Source organism: Pan troglodytes, chromosome 12 (assembly GCF_028858775.2).
Source record: "Pan troglodytes isolate AG18354 chromosome 12, NHGRI_mPanTro3-v2.0_pri, whole genome shotgun sequence".
Classification (NCBI taxonomy): Eukaryota; Metazoa; Chordata; class Mammalia; order Primates; family Hominidae; genus Pan; species Pan troglodytes.
In genome coordinates this window covers 38,083,486-38,103,801 of record NC_072410.2, presented here as the reverse complement: position 1 = coordinate 38,103,801, position 20,316 = coordinate 38,083,486, and the positions used below count along the sequence as shown (strand labels likewise).

General features: G+C 36.6%; 1 protein-coding gene across 1 annotated transcript in view; it reads left to right on the top strand.

Annotated features, from left to right (window-relative positions):
• Positions 1-20,316, top strand: part of DNAH6 (dynein axonemal heavy chain 6) — a 303,630-nt gene that overhangs the window by 124,806 nt on the left and 158,508 nt on the right. Inside the window, exons 32-37 of the mRNA XM_515578.8 lie at positions 11-159; positions 1,529-1,636; positions 12,881-13,436; positions 14,222-14,344; positions 17,887-18,069; positions 18,621-18,764. Of these exons, the coding sequence (XP_515578.6) occupies positions 11-159; positions 1,529-1,636; positions 12,881-13,436; positions 14,222-14,344; positions 17,887-18,069; positions 18,621-18,764 (1,263 nt within the window). The remainder of the gene's footprint in view (positions 1-10; positions 160-1,528; positions 1,637-12,880; positions 13,437-14,221; positions 14,345-17,886; positions 18,070-18,620; positions 18,765-20,316) is intronic.

Here is a 20,316-nt window from a genome sequence, read left to right as displayed (position 1 = left end):
TCTATTCTAGGTAATTCTATATTCTGAAGGATTTGAATCCAGTAAAATATTAGCAAGAAAAATGACTCAGATGTATAAGCTTTGCAGTGAGCAGCTGTCTCAGCAGGACCACTACGACTTTGGCATGAGAGCTGTGAAGTCTGTCCTGGTCATGGCTGGGTAAGAAACCAAAGTAGTCAAGAGTGAAATCCCAAACCATGTGATCAAATGCATTAAATGGGTAACTCAGGAAAGGCTCTCAGAGAGTAAGTGATTAATAAATGTTGGCTGCTGCTGTTGTCATCATTCTTACCTTGACACTCCATGAGAGATTGACACAGGCTCTCTCTCCTTATCCTATGACAGTTCTTCACTGTGAGTCCTAACATGGTTGTCCTCGACGGAAAATGATCCCCAGCTAGGCTTAGGATAACATTCACTTCCCCTGAACTCAAATTCAAACATTGGTCTTTTGTGTACAAAAACCTTTACCACCATAAGATGGTATGACTAGACTTAAAAGACACACAGTGTGTTATGCATATGCAACAAAGCCAGTCATACTTGTTGCCTGAGAAAGCCTCAGGAGTTTAAAGAAACTTCGTAATTCCAATTCAGTTCAGCTTATGTCTTAGATTTCACCTCTGTCTTTATAACGTGGCCCAAGCCTAAGCTTCTTTCTAGTATCTAGTAAAGAAAGAGTCTTTCCTCTTCTCAGACCCCACCTTTTCTCTTTATAACTTCTTGAAACTACTGCATCTGGAATCCCCAACTTGTCCAGAGCCTCTGAGGAGACCTATTTTATCTCTAGTCCTTCCTCTCAGGCCATGACTCATTGGCTCAGGTTCTGCACATCCAGGAACCCTCTGCCTGGCTCCTGCATCACTGGGCTCTGCACGAATCTCCCTGCACTTTCCTACCCTCTGTTCTATCTTTTAACCTCTCAGATATAGTATGTCCCCTCTTTACAGGATGGCCATTTAAGGACTAGGAATACTAAGAACTTGAGATACACTTGCACCGAAGGAGCACAGCTACAGTCCAGTGGGTCGTAGAGACAGACCAATGTGCAGTCATGTAGCTGCAATGCAGGGAGGGCAGCAACAGGGCTGCACCCACCAGAGGTTCGCTGAGAAGGAGGATAGAGGACAGGAGCTTTCTAGAAAAGGGAGTCACTGGGCTGGGTTTTGCGGGGGAAATAAGAGCAGGCAAAGAACAAGGCAAGATATTCTGGGCAGGGAGAAAAGAAAATCACAGCGATAGGAATCATCATGGTGTATTCAGGGAACTATAAATTCAGGTTGAATAACATCGGGATTGGGGAGGGTGATGAGAAGATGTCCTTGTCATTCTCTCCAAGGCTGCATAGCCATTGCAGGACTTGTCAGTATGCTCTGATGGAGATGAACGCTGAACACACGAGGGAAAATGATCTTCTCCTTCTAACAGGAATCCTCAGGGGAAGGGCTCTGCCCTCCCCACAGGTTTAGAAAATCATGTTCAACCTTACGTTCTTGTGATATTATCTGAAATATTCCTTTAAATTTAGATCTTTAAAAAGACAAAACCCAGACCTAAATGAAGATGTGGTGTTGATAAGAGCTTTACGAGACTCCAATTTGCCAAAATTTCTAACAGATGATGCTCTTCTGTTCAGGTAAGTTTCTAGACGTTACCAAGTAAAGCATGGCTATCACGTAGAGGCAAATGGTAGTCTTTTCTTCAATTATTTCTTTCTCTAACAAGCTGAAAACTTTCCTATCTTTTCTGGAGAAACTTATTTTGCAGTTTAAGAAATACTCATTTAAAATGAAGATACCAAAGTTTGGGCATAATTACAATCATTTGTGTTTTTTTATCAAAATATTTATCACCAGACTATGTGCTGTACAAATTAGCATTTGGCCATAAGTTCCTGACCTAAGAGAAGTTTCTGACTCAAAAAAAGTCAGACTTGGGGTTTAACATAAATACAGTTGCTTTTATCCATTTTGTTGTTTGTTGTTTAGTTTTACATTTCTCCACGTTATACATGTATATAGTTTTAAAAAGAAAATAGTTTCATAAATTAGTCTCATGGAAAGCAACAGTCCCCAGCCTTTCACCAACTCCCACTTCCCAAAGACAATCATTTTCTAACTCTTTTATTTGTTTATTCTGCTATCCCCCTCCAAACTTCTTAATACCACATTTATACCATTTCTTTTTCTTTTTTTTTCCTTTTTTGACTTTTTTCAGTGGTTGCCCTTGATTTTGCAATATACATTTACAACTAATCTAAGCCCACTTTCAATTAACACTATACCATTTCATGGGAAGTGTGAGTACCTTATAATAACAATCGTATTTCTCCCTTCTATCCTAATTCCTCCCTCCATCCCTTGTGTCATTGCTGTCATTCATTTTACTTATATATGAGCACACATAAGCACATATATAATATATACATAGGCATATATAATCAAATACATTGTTGCTATAACTATTTTGAACAAACTGTTGTCTGTTAGATCAATTAAGACTAAGAAAAATAAAAATTTTCATTTTACCTTCAATTATTCTGTCTTCCATGCTCTTCCTTTAGGTAGATCAGAGTTTCTGACCTATGTTATTTTTCGTCTCTCTAAAGAACTACTTTTAACTTTCTTGCAAGGCAAGGCTGCTGGCAACAAATTTTCTCAATATTTATTTGTCTGAGAAAGTCTTTATTTCTCCTTCACTTTTGAAGGATAATTTCACAGGGTACAGAATTCTAGGTTGGTGGGGTTTTCCTCATATGTTTCACTCCACTCTCTTCTTGCTTGCATAGTTTCTGAGGAAAAGTCAAATGTAATTCTTATCTTTGCTCATCTATAGGTAAAGTGGGGTTTTTTTTTTTCCTTCTGGCTTATTTCTATATTTTTTCTTTATCTTTAATTTTCTATGGTTTTAAAATGACCTGCTTCGGTATAATTTTTAGGTATTTATCCTGCTTAGTGTTTTCTGAGTTTCCTGGATCTAAGGTTTGGTGTGTGACATTAATTTGGGGAAATTCTGCCATTATTCTTTCAAATATTTCTTCTGTTTTTTTCTCCCTCTCTTACCCTCTGGTATTCCCACTGCACATGTGGTACTCCTTCTGTAGTTGTACCATGGTTCTTGGGTATTATGTTGCTTTTCCAGTCTTTATTCTCTTTACTTTTCAGTTTCAGAGGTTTCTATTGAGGTATCCTCAAGCTCAGAGATACTTTCCTCAGCTGTGTCCAATCTACTAATAAGCCTATCAAAGGCATTCTTCATCTCTGTTGTAGTGTGCTGGTTTTTATAATTCATTTCTTTTTGCTTCTTTCTTTGGCTTTCCATATCTCTGCTTATATTGCCCAGCTGTTTCTGCATGCTGTCCATTTTATCCATTAAAGCCTTTCACATATTAATCATCATTGTTTTAAATCCCTGTCTGATAATTTCAGCATCCCTCCCATGTCTGGTTCTACTGCTTGCTCTGTCTCTTCAAATTGTGTTTTTTTTTTGTTTTATTTTGTTTGTTTGTGTTTGTTTTTTTGCCTTTTAGTATGCCTCATAATATTTTCTTAATAGCTGGACATGATGTACTGGTTAAAAGGAACTGGGCCAAAAGTAAATTGGCTGTAAGTAATGTAGTGGTAAGGTGCAGCAGGAGGGAAAGTATTCTATTGTCCTAGGATTAGGACTCAGTCTTTTAATGAGCCTATGCCTTTGAACGGTAAGCTTCATAAGTGTTTCTCAGTTTCTTCTCCCCGTTAGGTGGTACAGGGTGGCTACAGTGGCCTAGAGTTGGGTAATTCCCTTCTCCCAGTGAAAGGCTAGAGCCAGCTGGAGTTGATGTTTCCCTTCCCCCGGATCTGTTAAGCTCTGACAAAACTCTAGCAGGTTAGGCTCTGATTAACTCTCCTGGCTTCTCCTTATTAGGAAGAGCAGAGTGCTCCAGCCTATTTCAGAATGGTTTCTTTTCCCCTCCCCTGCCAGAAGCATGAAGAGATTTCTTTTCTTTTTCGAATGTGATTTTTTTTTCATTTCCAACTTTTATTTTGAGGTCCAGGGTACATGTGCAGGGTGTACAGGTTTGTTACGTAGATAAACATGTGCCATGGTGGTTTGCTGCACAGATCATCCCATCACCCAGGCATTCAGCCCAGCATCCATTAGCTATTTTTCCTGACCCTCTCCCTCCTCCCACTCCCCACCCTCCGACAGCTCCGGTGTGTGTTGTTCCCCACCATGTGTCCATGTGCTCTCATCATTTAGCTCCTACTTATAAGTAAGAGCATACAGTATTTGATGTTCTGTTCCCGCATTAGTTTGCTAAGGATAATGGCCTCCAGCTCCATCCACGTTCCTGCAAAGGATATAATCTCATTCCTTTTTATGGCTGTGTATTATTCCAAGGTGCATATGTACCACATTTTCTTTATCCAGTCTACCATTGATGGGCTTTTAGGTTGGTTACATGTCTTTGCTATTTTGAATAATACTGCAATGAACATACACATGCATATGTCTTTAAAACAGAATGACTTGTATTTCTTTAAGTATATACCCAGTAATGGGATTGCTGGGTCAAATGGTAGTTCTGTTTTTAGCTCTTTGGGGAATCACTAAACTGCTTTCCACAGTGGTTGAACTAATTTACACTCCCACCAACAGTGTAAAAGCATTCTTTTTCCTCCACAACCTCATCAACATCTGTTGTTTTTCAACTTTTTAGTAATAGCCATTCTAGGCCGGGGGTGGTGGCTCATGCCTGTAATCCCAACACTTTGGGAGGATGAGGCAGGTGGATCATCTGAGGTCAGGAGTTTGAGACCAGCCTGACCAATATGGTGAAACCCTGTCTGTACTAAAAATACAAAATTAGCTGGGCATGGTGGCACATGCCTGTAATCCCGGCTACTTGGGAGGCTGAGGCAGGAGAATCACTTGAAACCGGGAGGTGGAGGTTGCAGTAAGCCGAGATTGTGCCATTGCACTCCAGCCTGGACAACAAAAGTGAAACTCTGTCTCAAAAAAAAATAATAATAATAATAATAGCCATTCTAACTGACATGAGATGGTATCACATTGTGGTTTTGATTTGCATTTCTCTATTGATCAGTAATGTTGAGCTTTTTTTCATATGTTTGTTGGCCGCATGTGGTGTCTTCTTTAGAGAAGTGCCTGTTCATGCACTTTGCCCACTTTTTAATGGGGCTGTTTGTTTTTTCTTGTAAATTTGTTTAAGTTCCTTATAGATGCTGGATATTAGACCTTTGCCAAATGCATGGATTGCAAAAATATTCACATGATGGGATTTCTCTCAGATATTTACTCCAAGACTTGGTTGAGCTCCTAGAGGTAAAACTCACAAAAGATGTGCCCCTCCACCCCATGACTGGATGCCCCTGGAGTTTTTAACTCTCAGACATCTCCACATCTAGCCTCAAGCAATTTATCCATTACAGCTCACATTTTCCTACCCTGGCACTGGCTCCCATACTAGTTTGTTGTAATCCTGTGTATGTGACTGTCTGTGTCTCCAAAGTTGAGGGCAGAGGTATCTACAGGCATACCTCATTTTATTTCACTTCATTTTACTGCACTTCGCAGATATCATGTATTTTACAAATTGAAGGTTTGTAGCAACCCTTCATCAAGCAAGTTTATCAGCACAATTTTTCCAGTAGCTTGTGTTCACCATGTGTATATGTGGCAATTTTAGTAATTCTCACAATATTTCAAACTTTTTTATTATTGTATCTGTTATGGTGATCTGTGATCATTGATCTTTGATGTTACTATTGCAGTTGTTCTGGGAGCACCACAAACTGCACCCATACATAACAGCAAACTTAATTGATAAATGTGTGTGCTCTGACTGCTCCACAGACAGCCATTCTCCCATCTCTCTCCTTCTCCTTGGGCCTCCCTCTTCTCTGAGACACAATAATATTGAAATTAGGCCAACTAATGACCCTACAGTGGTCTCTAGTGTTCAAGTGAAAGGAAGAGTCACACACCTCTCACCTTAAATCAGAAGCTGGAAACGATTAAGCTTAGTGAGGAAGGCATGTCTAAAGCCAAGATAGGCTGAAAGCTAGGCCTCTTGTGCCAAATAGCCTAATTGTGAATGCAAAGGAAAAAATATTGAAAGAAATTAAAAGTGCTACTCCAGTGAATACATGAATGGTAAGAAAGAGAAAGTAACCTTATTGCTGATATGGAGATAGTTTTAGTGGTCTGGATAAAAGATTAAACCAGCCACAACATTCCATTAAGCCAAAGCCTAATCCAGATCAAGGCTCTGACTCTCTTCAATTCTATAAAGGAGGAGAGAGTGGTGAGGAAGCTGCAGAAGAAAAGTTCAAAGCTAGCAGACATGTGACTGAATTGCTGCAATCCCATAATAAAACCTGCATGGATGAGGAGTTGCTTCTTATAGATTAGCAAAGAAAGTCATTTTTTTGTTTGTTTGCTTTGAGATAGTCTCACTCTGCCACCCAGGCTGGAGTGCAGTGACACAATCTTGGCTCACTGCCATCTCTGCCTCCCAGGTTCAAGCAATTCTCCTGCCTCAGCCTCCTGAGTAGCTGGGACTACAGGCGCATGCCACCACCCATGGCTAATTTTGTATTTTTGGTAGAGACAGAGTTTCACCATGTTGGCCAGGCTGATCTTGAACTCCTGGCCGCAAGTGATCAGCCCACCTCAGCCTCCCAAAGTGCTGGAATTACAGGTGTGAGCCACCATACCCAGCCAAAAGTAGTTTCTTGTGATGGGATCTACTCCTGGTGAAGTAGCTAGCTTCAAACTTCTTTCCCTAGCTAGCTTCATGAAGGTTTCTTCATGAAGTTGAAGCAAAGAAGCTATTTCCATAACATAAGGTACAAGGTAAAGTAGCAAATGCTGATGTAGAGGCTGCAGTAAGTTATCCAGATCTAGCTAAGAACACTGATGAAGGTGGCTACACTAAGCAACAGATTTTTAGTGTAGATCAAACAGCCTTCTGTTAGAAGATGATGCCATATAGGACTTTCATAGTGAAAAAGGAGAAACCAACACCTGGCTTCAAAGCTTTAAAGGCCAGGCTGACTCTAGTTAGGGGCTAAAGCAACTGGTGGTTTTAAGTTAAAGCCAGTGCTCATTTACTACTCCAAAAACCCTAGGGCCCTTAAGAATTACACTAAATCTACTCTGCCTGTGCTCTAAAAATGAAACAACAAGGCATGGATGACAGTATGTCTGTTTAGAGAATGGTTTACTGAATATTTTAACCCTTTTCCCGTTTGCCCCAAGAGTACTCGCTGGCAGCACTTGTGGCTGCAGAATTTAACCCGAGATAACTTTGCCATGAATTATCTTTTATTATTATTTTCACATTGCTGTAGTATACTGACTTTGGAAACAAAAGGCATCATTCTATAGCATTCTGTTTTTAGTAGTGGTATTTCTGCTTACAAAACATAGTAGTTCTTGATCACTGAAAATGTCAAATCCTAGAAAGCATAACATTCCTATGCATGATGTTAACATTGTTTTTTTAATAGTTGTTGGCCCAAGATTCATTTGATGAATCTGATTTTTCCAAAATAGATGACTCTGATGATTTGGATGATTCTAATGTTAGTTCTGTTTAGAAATAACTCCAAGAACAGTTTTTATATTTTATTTTCACACTGAAAAGCAGTCAGATTTGCTTCAGCCTCAAAGAGCATGTTTATGTAAAATTAAATGAGCACTGGCAGCAAGCTGCCCTTTTTTGTTCTAAATGAGAAAAGGGCTAAATCACCATTGAGAGCTACTGCTCAGAAAAAAAGACTCCTTTTAAAATATTACTGCTCATTGGCAATGAACCTGGTCACTCAAGACCTCTGAGGGAGATGTACAAGATGAATGTTGTTTTCATGTCTGCTAACACAACATCCATTCTGTAGCCCATGGATCAAGGAGTACTTTCAACTTTCAAGTCTTATTATTTAAGAAACATATTTTGTGATGCTCTATCTGCCATAGATAGTGATTTCTCTAATGGATCCAGGCAAAGTTAATTTAAAAACCTTCTGAAAAGGATTCATCATTCTAGATGTCATTAAGAACAGTCATGATTCATGGTAAGACAGAATGTCAACATTAATAAGAGTTTAGAAACAGTTGATTCCAACCCTCATGGATGATTTTGAGGGGTTTTAGACCTCAGTGGAGGAAGTAACTACAGATGTGGTGGAAATAGCAAAAGAACTAGAATTAGAAGTGGAGCCTGAAGATGTGACTGAATTGCTGCGATCTCATGATCAAACGTGAATAGATGAGGAGTTGCTTCTTATGGATTAGCAAAGAAAGTAGTTTCCTGAGATGGGATCTATTCGTGGTGAAGATGCTGTGAACGTTGTTAAAATGACAACAAAAGACTCTGACTGTTGCATAAATATAGTTGATAAAGCAATGGAAGAGTTTGAGAGAACTGACTTCAATTTTCAAAGAAGTTCTGCTGTGAGTAAAATGCTATCAAACAGCATCACATGCTACATAGATATCTTTCACAAAAGAGTCGATGAACATGGCAAACATTATTGTCTTATTTTAAGAAATTGCCACAGTCACTCCAGCCTTCAGCAACTACCACCCTGCTCAGTCAGCAGCTATCAACATTGAGGTAAGACCCTCTGCCAGCAAAAGCCGATGGCTCAGATGGTCATTAGCCTTTTTTAGCAATAAAGCGTTTTTAAATAAAGGTATGCACATTTTTTAGACATAATGCTATTGCATGCTTAAATGACTACAATATAGCATGAAGATTAATTTTATATGCACTGAGAAACCAAAAAATTCATATGAGTTGCTTTATTGCTATATTCACTTTATTGTAGTGGTCTGAAACTGAACCCACAGCATCTCTGAAGGATGCTTATATATAAATATACAATTAAGTTTCACAATGAATGGTAATACGATGTTCATAATAGAAGCTCATATTTTCATTTTGTCATGTTCTTTCTTCCTTTCTGATGCTCCAAGTTTGCTTCTTTCATCATTTTCTTTTTGCTTAGAGAACTTCCCTTTAGCCATTCTTCATGGTAGATCTGCTGGCTACAAATTCATTTCCTTTTCCTTTATCTGAGAATATCTTGATTTCCCTTCATTCCAGAGGGATATTTCCCCTGGATATAGGATTCTGGAGTGACAGTTCTTTCAGGACTTGAAAGCTGTTGTACCATATACTTCCCAGGTACACCATGAAATTCTGTGCAGCCATAAAAAGGAATGAGATCATGTTCCTTTTCAGGGACATGGATGAAGCTGGACACCATTATCCTCAGCAAACTATAAAAAGGAATGAGATCATGTTCCTTTTCAGGGACATGGATGAAGCTGGACACCATTATCCTCAGCAAACTAACGCAGGAACAGAAAACCAAACACCACATGTTCCCACTTATAAGTGGGAGCTGAAAAATGGTGGGTTGATAGGTGCAGCAAACCACCATGGCACACACTTACCTATGTAACAAGCCTGCACATCCTGCACATGTACCCCAGAACTGAAAATAAAACATTTTTTTAAAAAGATGTTTTCCACTTCCTGTCAGCCTGCATGGTCTCTGATAAGAATTCTGTTGTCATTTTATGTGTTTTTTTCCCTATTCATAAGGTGTCATTTTTTTTTTCTTCTGGCTGCTGCTAAAATTGTTTTCTTTGTCTTCCATTTTTAGAAGTTGGACTATGTTGTATCTTCATATGGATTTCTTTGGGTTTATCCTGTTTGAGATTTGATCAACTTCTTAAATCTGTAGGTTCATGCTTTTTGGCAAATGTGTGACATTTTCAGTCTTCATTTCTCTGAATACTTCTTCAGCTCTTTCATCCTTCCCCATCATTTGAGACTCCAGTGACACAAATATTAGATCTTTTGTTATATTTCCACAGGTCCCCAAGGGCTTCTCATTTCTTTTTTCAGATAATATTCTCCGTCTTGTTCAGATTGGGTAACTTCTATTATTCTATCTTGCAGTTTACCAAATCTTTCCTCTATCCCTTCCATTTTGCTCTTGAACCCATCTATTGATTTTTTTGTTATTGTATTTTTTCAGTTCTAAAATTTCTAATAGGCTCTCTGTATTTTTTTTTTTTGGCTGAGATGTCCTTATATTCTTTTGTTTCTATTGTGTTCATAATGGGTCCTTAAAACATTTTTATGATGTCTGTTTTAAGATAATGATCTCACCTGTGTGTAGTCACATGTACCTATAGTCTTGGCTAGTCAGAAGGCTGAGGCGGGAAGACTGTTTGAACCCAGGAGTTCAAGGCCAGCCTGGGCAGCATAGTGAGACCCTATCCCTTAAGAAATAAAATAAATTTGTCAGACAGTTTTAACGTTTCTCTCATCTCAGTGTTAGCATCTATTGATTGTCTCTCTTAGTTCAGTTTGAGATCTTTCTGGCTTTTGATGTGATGAATGATTTTCATTGAAACCTACTTATCTGAGGTATTATGTTATGAGACTCTAGATCTTATTTAAACTTATTTTAGCTGGCTTTTCCTGATGCCACACCAGCAAGAGAAATTAGAAATGCAACTTTGTTACTGCCAGGTGGGGATAGAATTCAAGCTTTATTGATATCTGGTGGGAGCAGTCATTTCTGCTGTGTAGGAGTGGGAGTTCCAGCTCCCTGGCAGTCCTCCAGTGATATTGTCCTGGATAGAAGAGTAGAAGCGCCTCATTACTGTTCCCCATGCGACCTCCACTGATGCCACAAGGGAAGACAGCTTTATTACCCCTGGACAGTGGTAAAAGTCCTGACTCTCCACTGAGCCTCCTCTGATTCCACCTGTCAGAGAGCAGAAGGGGTGCTTCATTATTCTTGGGTAGGGCTGGAAGTCCAGGCTTCCCATATGGTCTACACTAATACCAAAGGGGGCATCATTACTTCCCAGTGAGGATGAAAGTACATCCCTATTTGGCCTTCTCTGACACTGTGGGGGAATGAGAAGAGGAATTTCAGGAGACTTGTTACACCCTAGCTAGAGTGGAAGTCTGGGCTCCACACTCAGTGTCTGCTGGTAAGGGTAGGAATAAATACCTCAGGATTTTTCTGTGGTGTTTGGTTAGAGTAGAGCGGTTATTGCCTAAAAGTTTTCTGTCTTGCTGGGCTGCCCCTTTCCTGGTCCTTTGGATAAAGACAGTAAGCTTTTCCTGGGGCTTTTTTTTTTAAATCTGTGCCCATTGGCGTTTCTGGATTGCCAGGATGTAAAAGACAAAAAGACACAAGGGACTAGTCACTGTGTTATTGCTTGCATCTTAAGGTACCTAGCCAGTCTGACTTCTCTCTACCTTTCAGAGTCTTCTTTTATTTATTTTATTTAATGTACAGGGATTTTAGTTGTACTTAATGGAAGGAATAGGGAAAAGTAAATCTGTTCCATCTTTCTGGAGAAATAAGTTGGTTGACACTTTCATGTATTACCTTTAATACATTTCTATTTTTACAGCTGTTGCTTTTTCAATTCGTTATATATCTTGAGCATCTTTTTCATGTTAGTATATATGCATGAGTCTTTTTTTACTGCTGCTAGATTGCTATTATATAAGATGGTACTTTGAGACATAATAAACCTATAGAACTACTTTAACATGAAAGGTCTTATATATGGACATTTAGATTTTTTCCTAATTGTTTTCTATTCTAATAATGAATATTCCTATACATATATCTTTGCACACGTATGATATTTCTACAGGGGAGATTCCTGGAAATAAGTTGCCTAGGTCATAGGGTTTGCACATTTTTTATTTAAATAGATTAAATCAAATTGTCTTCCAAAGATGACTTACCCTTTTACATTAACATAAGTGGTTTTATGAAGGCGCCTATTTCCCCTTAAGTGTTTTAAAGAGAGGCCAAATGTAGTAGCCTATTTTAATATTCATTTCTTTAACTATTAGAGTCATTGGGCATCATTTCCTGTGTTCATTATTTATTTATAATTATTATTCTTGGAGCATGTTCCTATTGTACTCTTATTGATTTATAGAAAGTCATAACCTTTATCTGATATAAACATTGGAAATGTTTTTCTAAGTCTCTCATTCATGCTTTAAGTTTGTATATAAAGCCTTTTATCTCACAGAAGTTTGATTTTTGTCTGTTTTTCTTTTTTCACTGTCAACCTTTTTTACAGTTGTAGATTTCCTGCCGTTCTTAGAAAGACCGCCTTACCACAATGTTGCAAAATTTAGTTCTTGTACTTTCTTCTAGTACTTTCATCACTTTATGTAAGGTTTTAACTGTATCACAAATGTATTTGTGTATATAATGTGAGGTAAAGATTTAGCTTCTTTTTTCCCATTGAAACATCTCATACTAACTGTTTCCTATAGAAATAGTCACATTTTTCCTTCCTTCTTGCATGATACTAATTTTAATTATACATTCATCTTATTTTTCTGAATAGCCACATACAGTTAATGAGTATATGTAAGTGATTTTAGGAAAAGTTGAGCTATAAATATAATTTTTAAACAAAATTTTAAAATAAGTTTAAGTTTTTAAGTGAGATATTTTATAATTTTTTTAATAATTAAAAATAAGTTCATCACCTTCTATATGTTTGGTACTATGCCATGTACTGTGGGAAATACAGAAGGAAACATAAGAGATATCGCTTACTCCCAAGAAGCTCCTAATATACTTAGGAACATTGGTCTACTGTACAGGAAACAAACAAAATCATACATGATATCAGAGAAATGATAGATTCTGGTACAGCACATAGGACAAACTAATACTGTACATGTCAGAAGAGAAAAATCCATGAGAAACAATAAGACTCATAATATTTCATTGATTGTAACAAATATGGGAAAATATCAATGACCAGTTGTTCCTAATTGATTTTATTTTTGTTTTGACAGTGGAATCATATCTGACCTTTTTCCTGGAGTCCAAATTCCAGAACATGATTATGGTATTTTACAATCAACAATTGTGGATGTCATGAATAGACAAAATCTTCAGCCTGAGATGTGTATGGTTAGAAAGGTGATACAGTTTTATGAAACTATGCTAGTAAGGCATGGTGTTATGTTAGTCGGGCCAACAGGAGGTGGCAAGACCACAGTTTACCGAATACTAGCAGAAACTTTAGGGAATCTACAAAAACTTGGGTTAGAAAATTCCTTTTACCAAGCAGTTAAAATGTACGTTCTCAACCCTAAATCAATTACCATGGGTGAATTATATGGAGAGGTTAATAACTTAACCTTGGAATGGAAAGATGGTTTGATGGCACTAAGTGTCCGAGCAGCTGTGAATGATACTTCAGAAGACCATAAATGGATCATCAGTGATGGGCCAGTAGATGCTCTTTGGATTGAAAACATGAATACGGTGCTGGATGATAACAAGATGCTTTGCCTGGCTAACAGTGAGAGGATTAAACTCACACCTCAAATTCACATGCTTTTTGAGGTAAGTGTACACATTACTGTGGAGTGAAATCATTCATTAAATCGGCATACTATCATTACATTTTTTTCTCACACTGATGTAGCCTTTACTATCTATAATGTCTATTATTGTGTTCTGTTTACTTACTTATTAAGTCATCCTTTTGTAATAGATTGACAGTCAAAGTCTCAAATGTTCTTGTGTCTATAAATAGGAAGTACAATAAACTCTGGCTTCCCTGAGACAGGGAGAGAGAGAAAGAGAGAGAGAGAGAGAAAGAAAGAGGAGAGAGAGAAAGAGCTTTGTATCATTTGAAATGCATTTTAAATTAAAAATTATTGTATTTAATAAGAATAAATTATCCCACCATGATATGAATATTTGATGAGGGATTGGGAGAGGAATGTGGACCAAGTACAGCTACCAACATTATGAAGGATGCCACCTGTGTTCTATTCATTCATCAAATACTGATTGAATGTCTAGTATGTGCTAGGGATTCTAATACAAGAATGAACAGGAGAAAAGAGAAAAGCAAAGAGAAGAAAGAAAAAAATAACTAGCCCTGCCCATAGAGTTCGACAGTATCCTCCTGTACTTGTGGGAATTTTTTTCACCTTATACCTCATTTAACTTTCTTCCTCCATTTCTAATTACTTATTGCTCTCCCACTGTCTTCCACATGAAGCCCTTCAGTGTTGTTAGACTTTAAAAGTGTGAATCATTTTATAAGTGTGAACACTGAAGTTGGAGAAATAAGGAAGTATCATATTAGCTGTTTCCTGTTCAATTTTCTTCAATTTTAGGTGCAAGATCTGCGGGTTGCCTCCCCTGCAACAGTCAGTCGATGTGGAATGGTGTTTGTGGATCCTGAAGAACTGAAATGGATGCCTTATGTTAAAACTTGGATGAAGGGTATTTCTAAAAAAGTAAGTGCCATCAGATATTCCCCAATATCTCCATCTGTCAGGACTCACGTTGCCTTCTAGTGCACAAATAACAATAGGTTAAGGACTCATGGTGCTTGATTGAGGGGACTTCATTATTTTACCTAGTCCTCCCTGTGAATTCCTGGAATCCTCCAGGAATGTTTATATACTCCCCAAATCTGTCCTCATTTCTTGTTACCCCAGCCTGCCAGCCTGCCTACTCACCCTGCCTCCTGCCTATTCTGCCTGGCTTCTCCCCAGACTAGAAACACAAGCCACTTTTTTGAGTCCCTAAAAACAGAGCTACAACAGCCTGAGGCATTGAGACTTTGCAGAAAGCTTGGGAGTAATAAAAGGAAGCAAAATGAAGAAAAAGAATATTTAAGTCCAGACCCTAACTGTCATTGTTTTTGGATTTTGAGAGCCCCTAACACCTATGACAGCCAAAGATAAAAGAAAACTCATTTACATCCTACCCCAATTGTAGGTGCAAGACCTAAGACACATTATAACCTCAGAGGTACAATTCCACCCAAAGTGAAGGAAAGCTTATACATTGTTATTCAAAACAACTCAGTTTCATACTACCTTCTGTAGCTTCTCCATTCTAACACAGAATTTTTCTCTTTAGCTTAGCTTAACAAGTAGTCCTTTGAGATGTTTCCCCCACATCTCATCCCCTACTCCAAGTAAGCCATCTTCATCTCTGCCTCTCCCCCTCCAAAGATGAGCCAGAAAACTATTGTTTTCCTCCTTTTTAGGTATCAACAGTTTTAAGAATATTATGGTCTAGTCTCAGAGTACCTTATTAAAGTCAGTAATTCTCAGAATTGAGAGTTTGTCATTGGCTACCTTAAGATTTTTAACTTTTCTGATTCACTTTTTTAAAAATTAACAGACATTTTTGTGCTTAGGGCAGTTTTAAGTTTATAGAAAAATTGAACAGAAATGAGAGTTCCCATGCACTCCCTCACCCCCAAACAGTTTCGCCTGTTATTAACACTTTGCATAAATGGTGAACCACTATTGATACATTATTATTAACCAAAGTGCATAGTTTACATTAGAGTTCACTCTTTGTGTGCAGTTCATGGGTTTTGAAAAATGCATAATGTCACGTTTCCACCATTATAGTATCAGGCAGAATAGTTTCATTGCTCTAAAATTCCTCTGAGCTCTACATATTCATCCCTATTCCCCATCCTTTAACCCCTGCAACCACTGATCTTTTTACTATCTCTGTAGTTTTACCTTTTCTAGAATGTTATACAGTTGAAATCATATAGTACATAGCCTTTTCAGACTGGCTTTTTTTCACTTGGTAATATTCAATTTAAGATACTTCCATGTCTTTCTGTGGTTTGGTAGCTTATTTCTTTTTAGCACTGGATAATATTTTTTGTATGAATGTACCACAGTTCATGTACCAATTCACCTACTGAAAGACCTCTTGGCTGCTTCCAAGTTTTGGCAATTATGAATTAAACTCTTAATAAGCATTAATGTGCAGGTTTTTGTGTGGACATAGTTTTCACCACATTTGGGTAAATACCTAGGAATGTGGTTGCTGAATTATTTAGTATATGTTTAGCTTTGTAAGAAACTGTCAAGACTGTCTTCTAATTTGGCTGTATCATTCTGCATTCCCACCAATAATGAATGAGAATTCCTGTTGTTCACATCCTTGCCAGCATTTGGCATTGTCAGTGTTTTGGATTTTATGCATTCTAATGGGCACGTAGTAGTATCTTGTTTTAATTTGCAATTTCTAATGACAAATGGTTTGAGCATCTTTTCATATGTTTGTTTGCTATCTATGTATCGTATTTCGTGAGGTGTCTATTAAGGAAGGTCTTTGGCCCATTTTGAAATTGGGTTGTTTGTTTTCTTATTGTTGAATTTTAAGAGTTCTTTATATATTTTGAATTCAATTCTTTATCAGATTATATCTTTTGCAAATATTTTCTCCTAGTCTATCGCTTCTCTTTTTATTTTCTTAACAATACTCTGGTTTCTCTTCAGATTGTATAAATATTTACTCTTCTATTCTCTTAACAGTGTGTTTCACAGAGTAGAAGTTAATTTTAATGAAATTCAACTTACCAGTTTTTTCCCTCATGGATGGTGCCTTTGGTGTCATACCTAAAAAGTCATCACCAAGCCCAAAGTCATGTAGATTTTCTCCTGTTATCTTCTAAAAACTGTATATTTTGTGCTTTACATTTATAATCCATTTTCAGTTAATTTTTATGAAGGGTATAAGGTCTGTGTCTAGATTTGTTTTTTTGCATGTGTATATCCAGTTGTTCCAGCACCATTTTTTGAAAAGACTGTCCTTTCTCCATCAGATTGCCTTTGCTTTTTTGTTAAAAATCAATTGACTGTATTTATGTAGGTCTATTTCTGTGCTCTCCATTCTGTTCCATTGATCTACTTGTCCATTCTTTCACCAATAACCCACTGTCTTGATTACTGCAGCTGTATAGTAAGTCTTGAAGTTGGGTAGTGTCAGTTTTTCAACTTTGTTCTTTTTCTTCATTGTTGTGTTGGTTATTCTGGGTTTTTTGCCTTTCCATATAAACTTTAGAATCAGTTTGTCAATTAATCCACAAAGTAACTTGCTGGAATTTTAACTGAGATTGTGTTGAATTTATAGATAACATCAGAGAAATTGACATCTTAAGACTATTTAGTCTTCCTATCCATGAATGTGGTATTTCTCTCCATTTATTTAGTAGTTCTTTAGCTTCTTTCATCAGAGTATTATAGCTTGTCTTATATAGATCTAGTACATATTTATAGTTAATTTATTTTGGCACTAATGTAAATTGTGTTATATTTTTAATTTCAAATTCCAATTGCTCCTTGCTGGTGTATAACAAAATGATTGACTTGTATATGTTAACCTCATATCCTGCAACTTTGCTATAATTACCTATGAGTTCCAGTTTTATTTGTTTTGTTTTGTCAATTTAGGTAGATTTTCTACATAGACAATTATGTTATTTGTAAACAAAGACAGTTTTACTTCTTCCTTCCCAATCTGTATACCTTTTATTTCCTTTTATTGTCCTATTGCATTAGCTAGGACTTCAGGACAAAGTTGAATAAGAGTAGTGAGAGGGGCTGAATTCACTTTTAAATATTCGGAAATTATTTTTCTACCTTACATAGAGACTAAAATGTTGTCTTCTGTGTTTCTTCTTTTTCATTGTTAATAATTGTGAAAGAACATCAGTATAGAAGAGTGCATGAAATATGTATTGGCAGCTTAAGAAATAATTATGAAATTAACACCTCTGAACCCATTGCCAGACCAAGAAATAGAACGCCATCAACTACCCATAATTTCCCCCATGTATCCCTTCCCAGTCATAAAAGGTTTCCTTAAAATTTAATTTGTTTAATATGTTCTGATAGTTATAGCCTTTGGTCTAAAGGTCACTGAATATATAGAAATATCCAGATTTTAACCAACCTAATTCTAAACTTAATTATATATTTATCAGGTCTTGCTAAACTATCATTTGTTTCATTTTCAGCTGACTGAGGAAACCCAAGAATATATATTGAATCTTTTCCAACGTTATGTTGATGAAGGTTTACATTTTATCAATAAAAAGTGCAGCCAAGCAATTCCACAAGTGGACATCAGCAAAGTTACTACACTCTGTTGCTTATTGGAGTCCTTGATACTTGGGAAAGATGGAGTTAACTTGGCAATGGTATGAAGAGTTTTCTTACTGCTATGAAGCTAGAAAAATTAGATTATTGTATAAGTTCTTTGCAAAGAAATGACTCCATTCTAAAATATAACCATTTGATTTTTAAGTTAATTTTTCAGGGGACTAATAGCTATGATGTCATTCTTAGAATCTCAAAGCTACAAGTAACGTTAGCATGTATAGTTTATTCCTCTACTCAGTTTTGAATTCTCTAACAGTCTACAACATATTCCCAATACAAGATATTCTCAATCTGCTTACATACCTTCATGCAGGCATTTAAAAACTTATAATAATCAGTTGAAAGACAAACTTGGACCTTTTTTCCCTACATATTCCTTCTCATTCATTTTCTCATCAGTGGTTATAATGTATAACTATAAGAAAACACTGCTCTGTGAACCATTGAGTGAAGTAGAAGAAACATACACTGTGCCCATTTAAAAATGTGTGAGTCTGAATGAAAGAAAAATATCTTTACACTTTGCAGCTTAGGATTCTTTTTATGTTCATATATAAAATATTAAGTCTGTTTCTCTTTATTCTTTCAGGAACAAACAAAATTGAACACTATACTATGTCAGACTTTTGTATTCTGTTATTTGTGGTCTTTGGGTGGAAACCTAACTGAAAACTACTATGATTCTTTTGATACATTTATTAGAACACAATTTGATGATAATCCTGATGCCAGGGTAAGAACCAAATAAATTATATTTTAACATAATAATTCTGAATTATTTAAATTTTAAGATTAAAACTTTAAAAGCTTTAGTTCTATTGAAAATATAACTTATACACTAAACTGGTTCCTAAAATTATTCATGTTTTTCCAACCATAGACAACATTTATCATATTTTTTAAGTTAGGAGCCCTCTCCCAGTCATATTAAAAAAGTAAGATGTATAAGTATATAAAAACTCTCTACTGTAAACAAATATTGAATTCTAGTTAGTAAATTTATTTTTCACAGTGTGAAAGTAACAGTGTGATTGGTTAGCTATCCTGAATTGCTGGAATGTACTTGCTATATATTCTAAGATTGACTAAATAAGTAAATATGTTGAGAATAATGACAATGAATTTCTCACTGTTAGAGAAGGGATTTACAAATATGTATGGAAGGAGAAAAATTAGAATGCACTCTGTTTTATTGGATTGGTATTGCAGGTCTCAGTACTCACTGATATTCAAAATGTTAACATACATGTAAATGTATGAAAATTGCCTGGGCACATGGCTTACACCTGTAATCCCAGCATTTTGGGAGGCTAGGCAAGAGGATCACTTGAGGCCAGGAGTTTGAGACCAGCCTGCACAATATAGCAAGACCCTGTCTCTACAAAAAATTTTTTTAGTATCCAAGCTCAATATTGCACACCTGTAGTTCTAGCTACTTAGGAGGCTGAGGCAAGAGGATTTCTTGAGCCCAGGAATTTGAGGCTGCACTGAGCTATGATCTTACCACTGCACTCTGGCCTGGGCAACAGAGCAAGACTGTGTCTTTAAGTAAATAAGTAAATGTATGAAAATTGATGTGTGTATACATACATGTAAATTTTCTAGTCCATGTGCTGAACAGAACTAGACACAAAGACACCTTGATAGCAGCAATGAGCATATCTAGTATACTTATTTTTAAATACTATTGTCATCCTCCACTAAAGAAAATGAGAAATTCTTAGTAAAATAGTTGATTTCAAGACTGGATCAGGGAAAATACAAAACAACTATTTTATGTTGCATAGTAAAAAAGTGCTCAAAGAATGATGTGACATGTCAAAAGAACACAGAAGGCAGTTTGAAGAGACTTCCACTGGTCAAAAATGGATAGATTTAAGCATCAAAATCAATAATCATAGTATAGGATCATAACCCTTTTAGTAAAATAAAAATCTGTAGGTCCATACTCATAATAAAAATATGCATGACTATGTAAATAAGTAGAGAAGAAAGAAAAACTCTTATGGCTAATACCAACTAACCTATGCAGAAGGAATAATGGATAACGTTAGAAAGTCATCACCTTGCAACCATTATTGTAATACTTGATTTAGGCAGGAATCATCAATGAATACTAAAATTAGTGGGTAGAGGTTTCATGATAAGCAGTATTTACATAGTTTCTAAGTATTTACTTAAAAAAAAAAACTTGTAAACAGCACCTTAGCTACATGATCAATTTAATTTAACTAACATCAAGGCAAACCTGTGCCTGCTTCCTGATATGGGGCACTGTGAAAGAT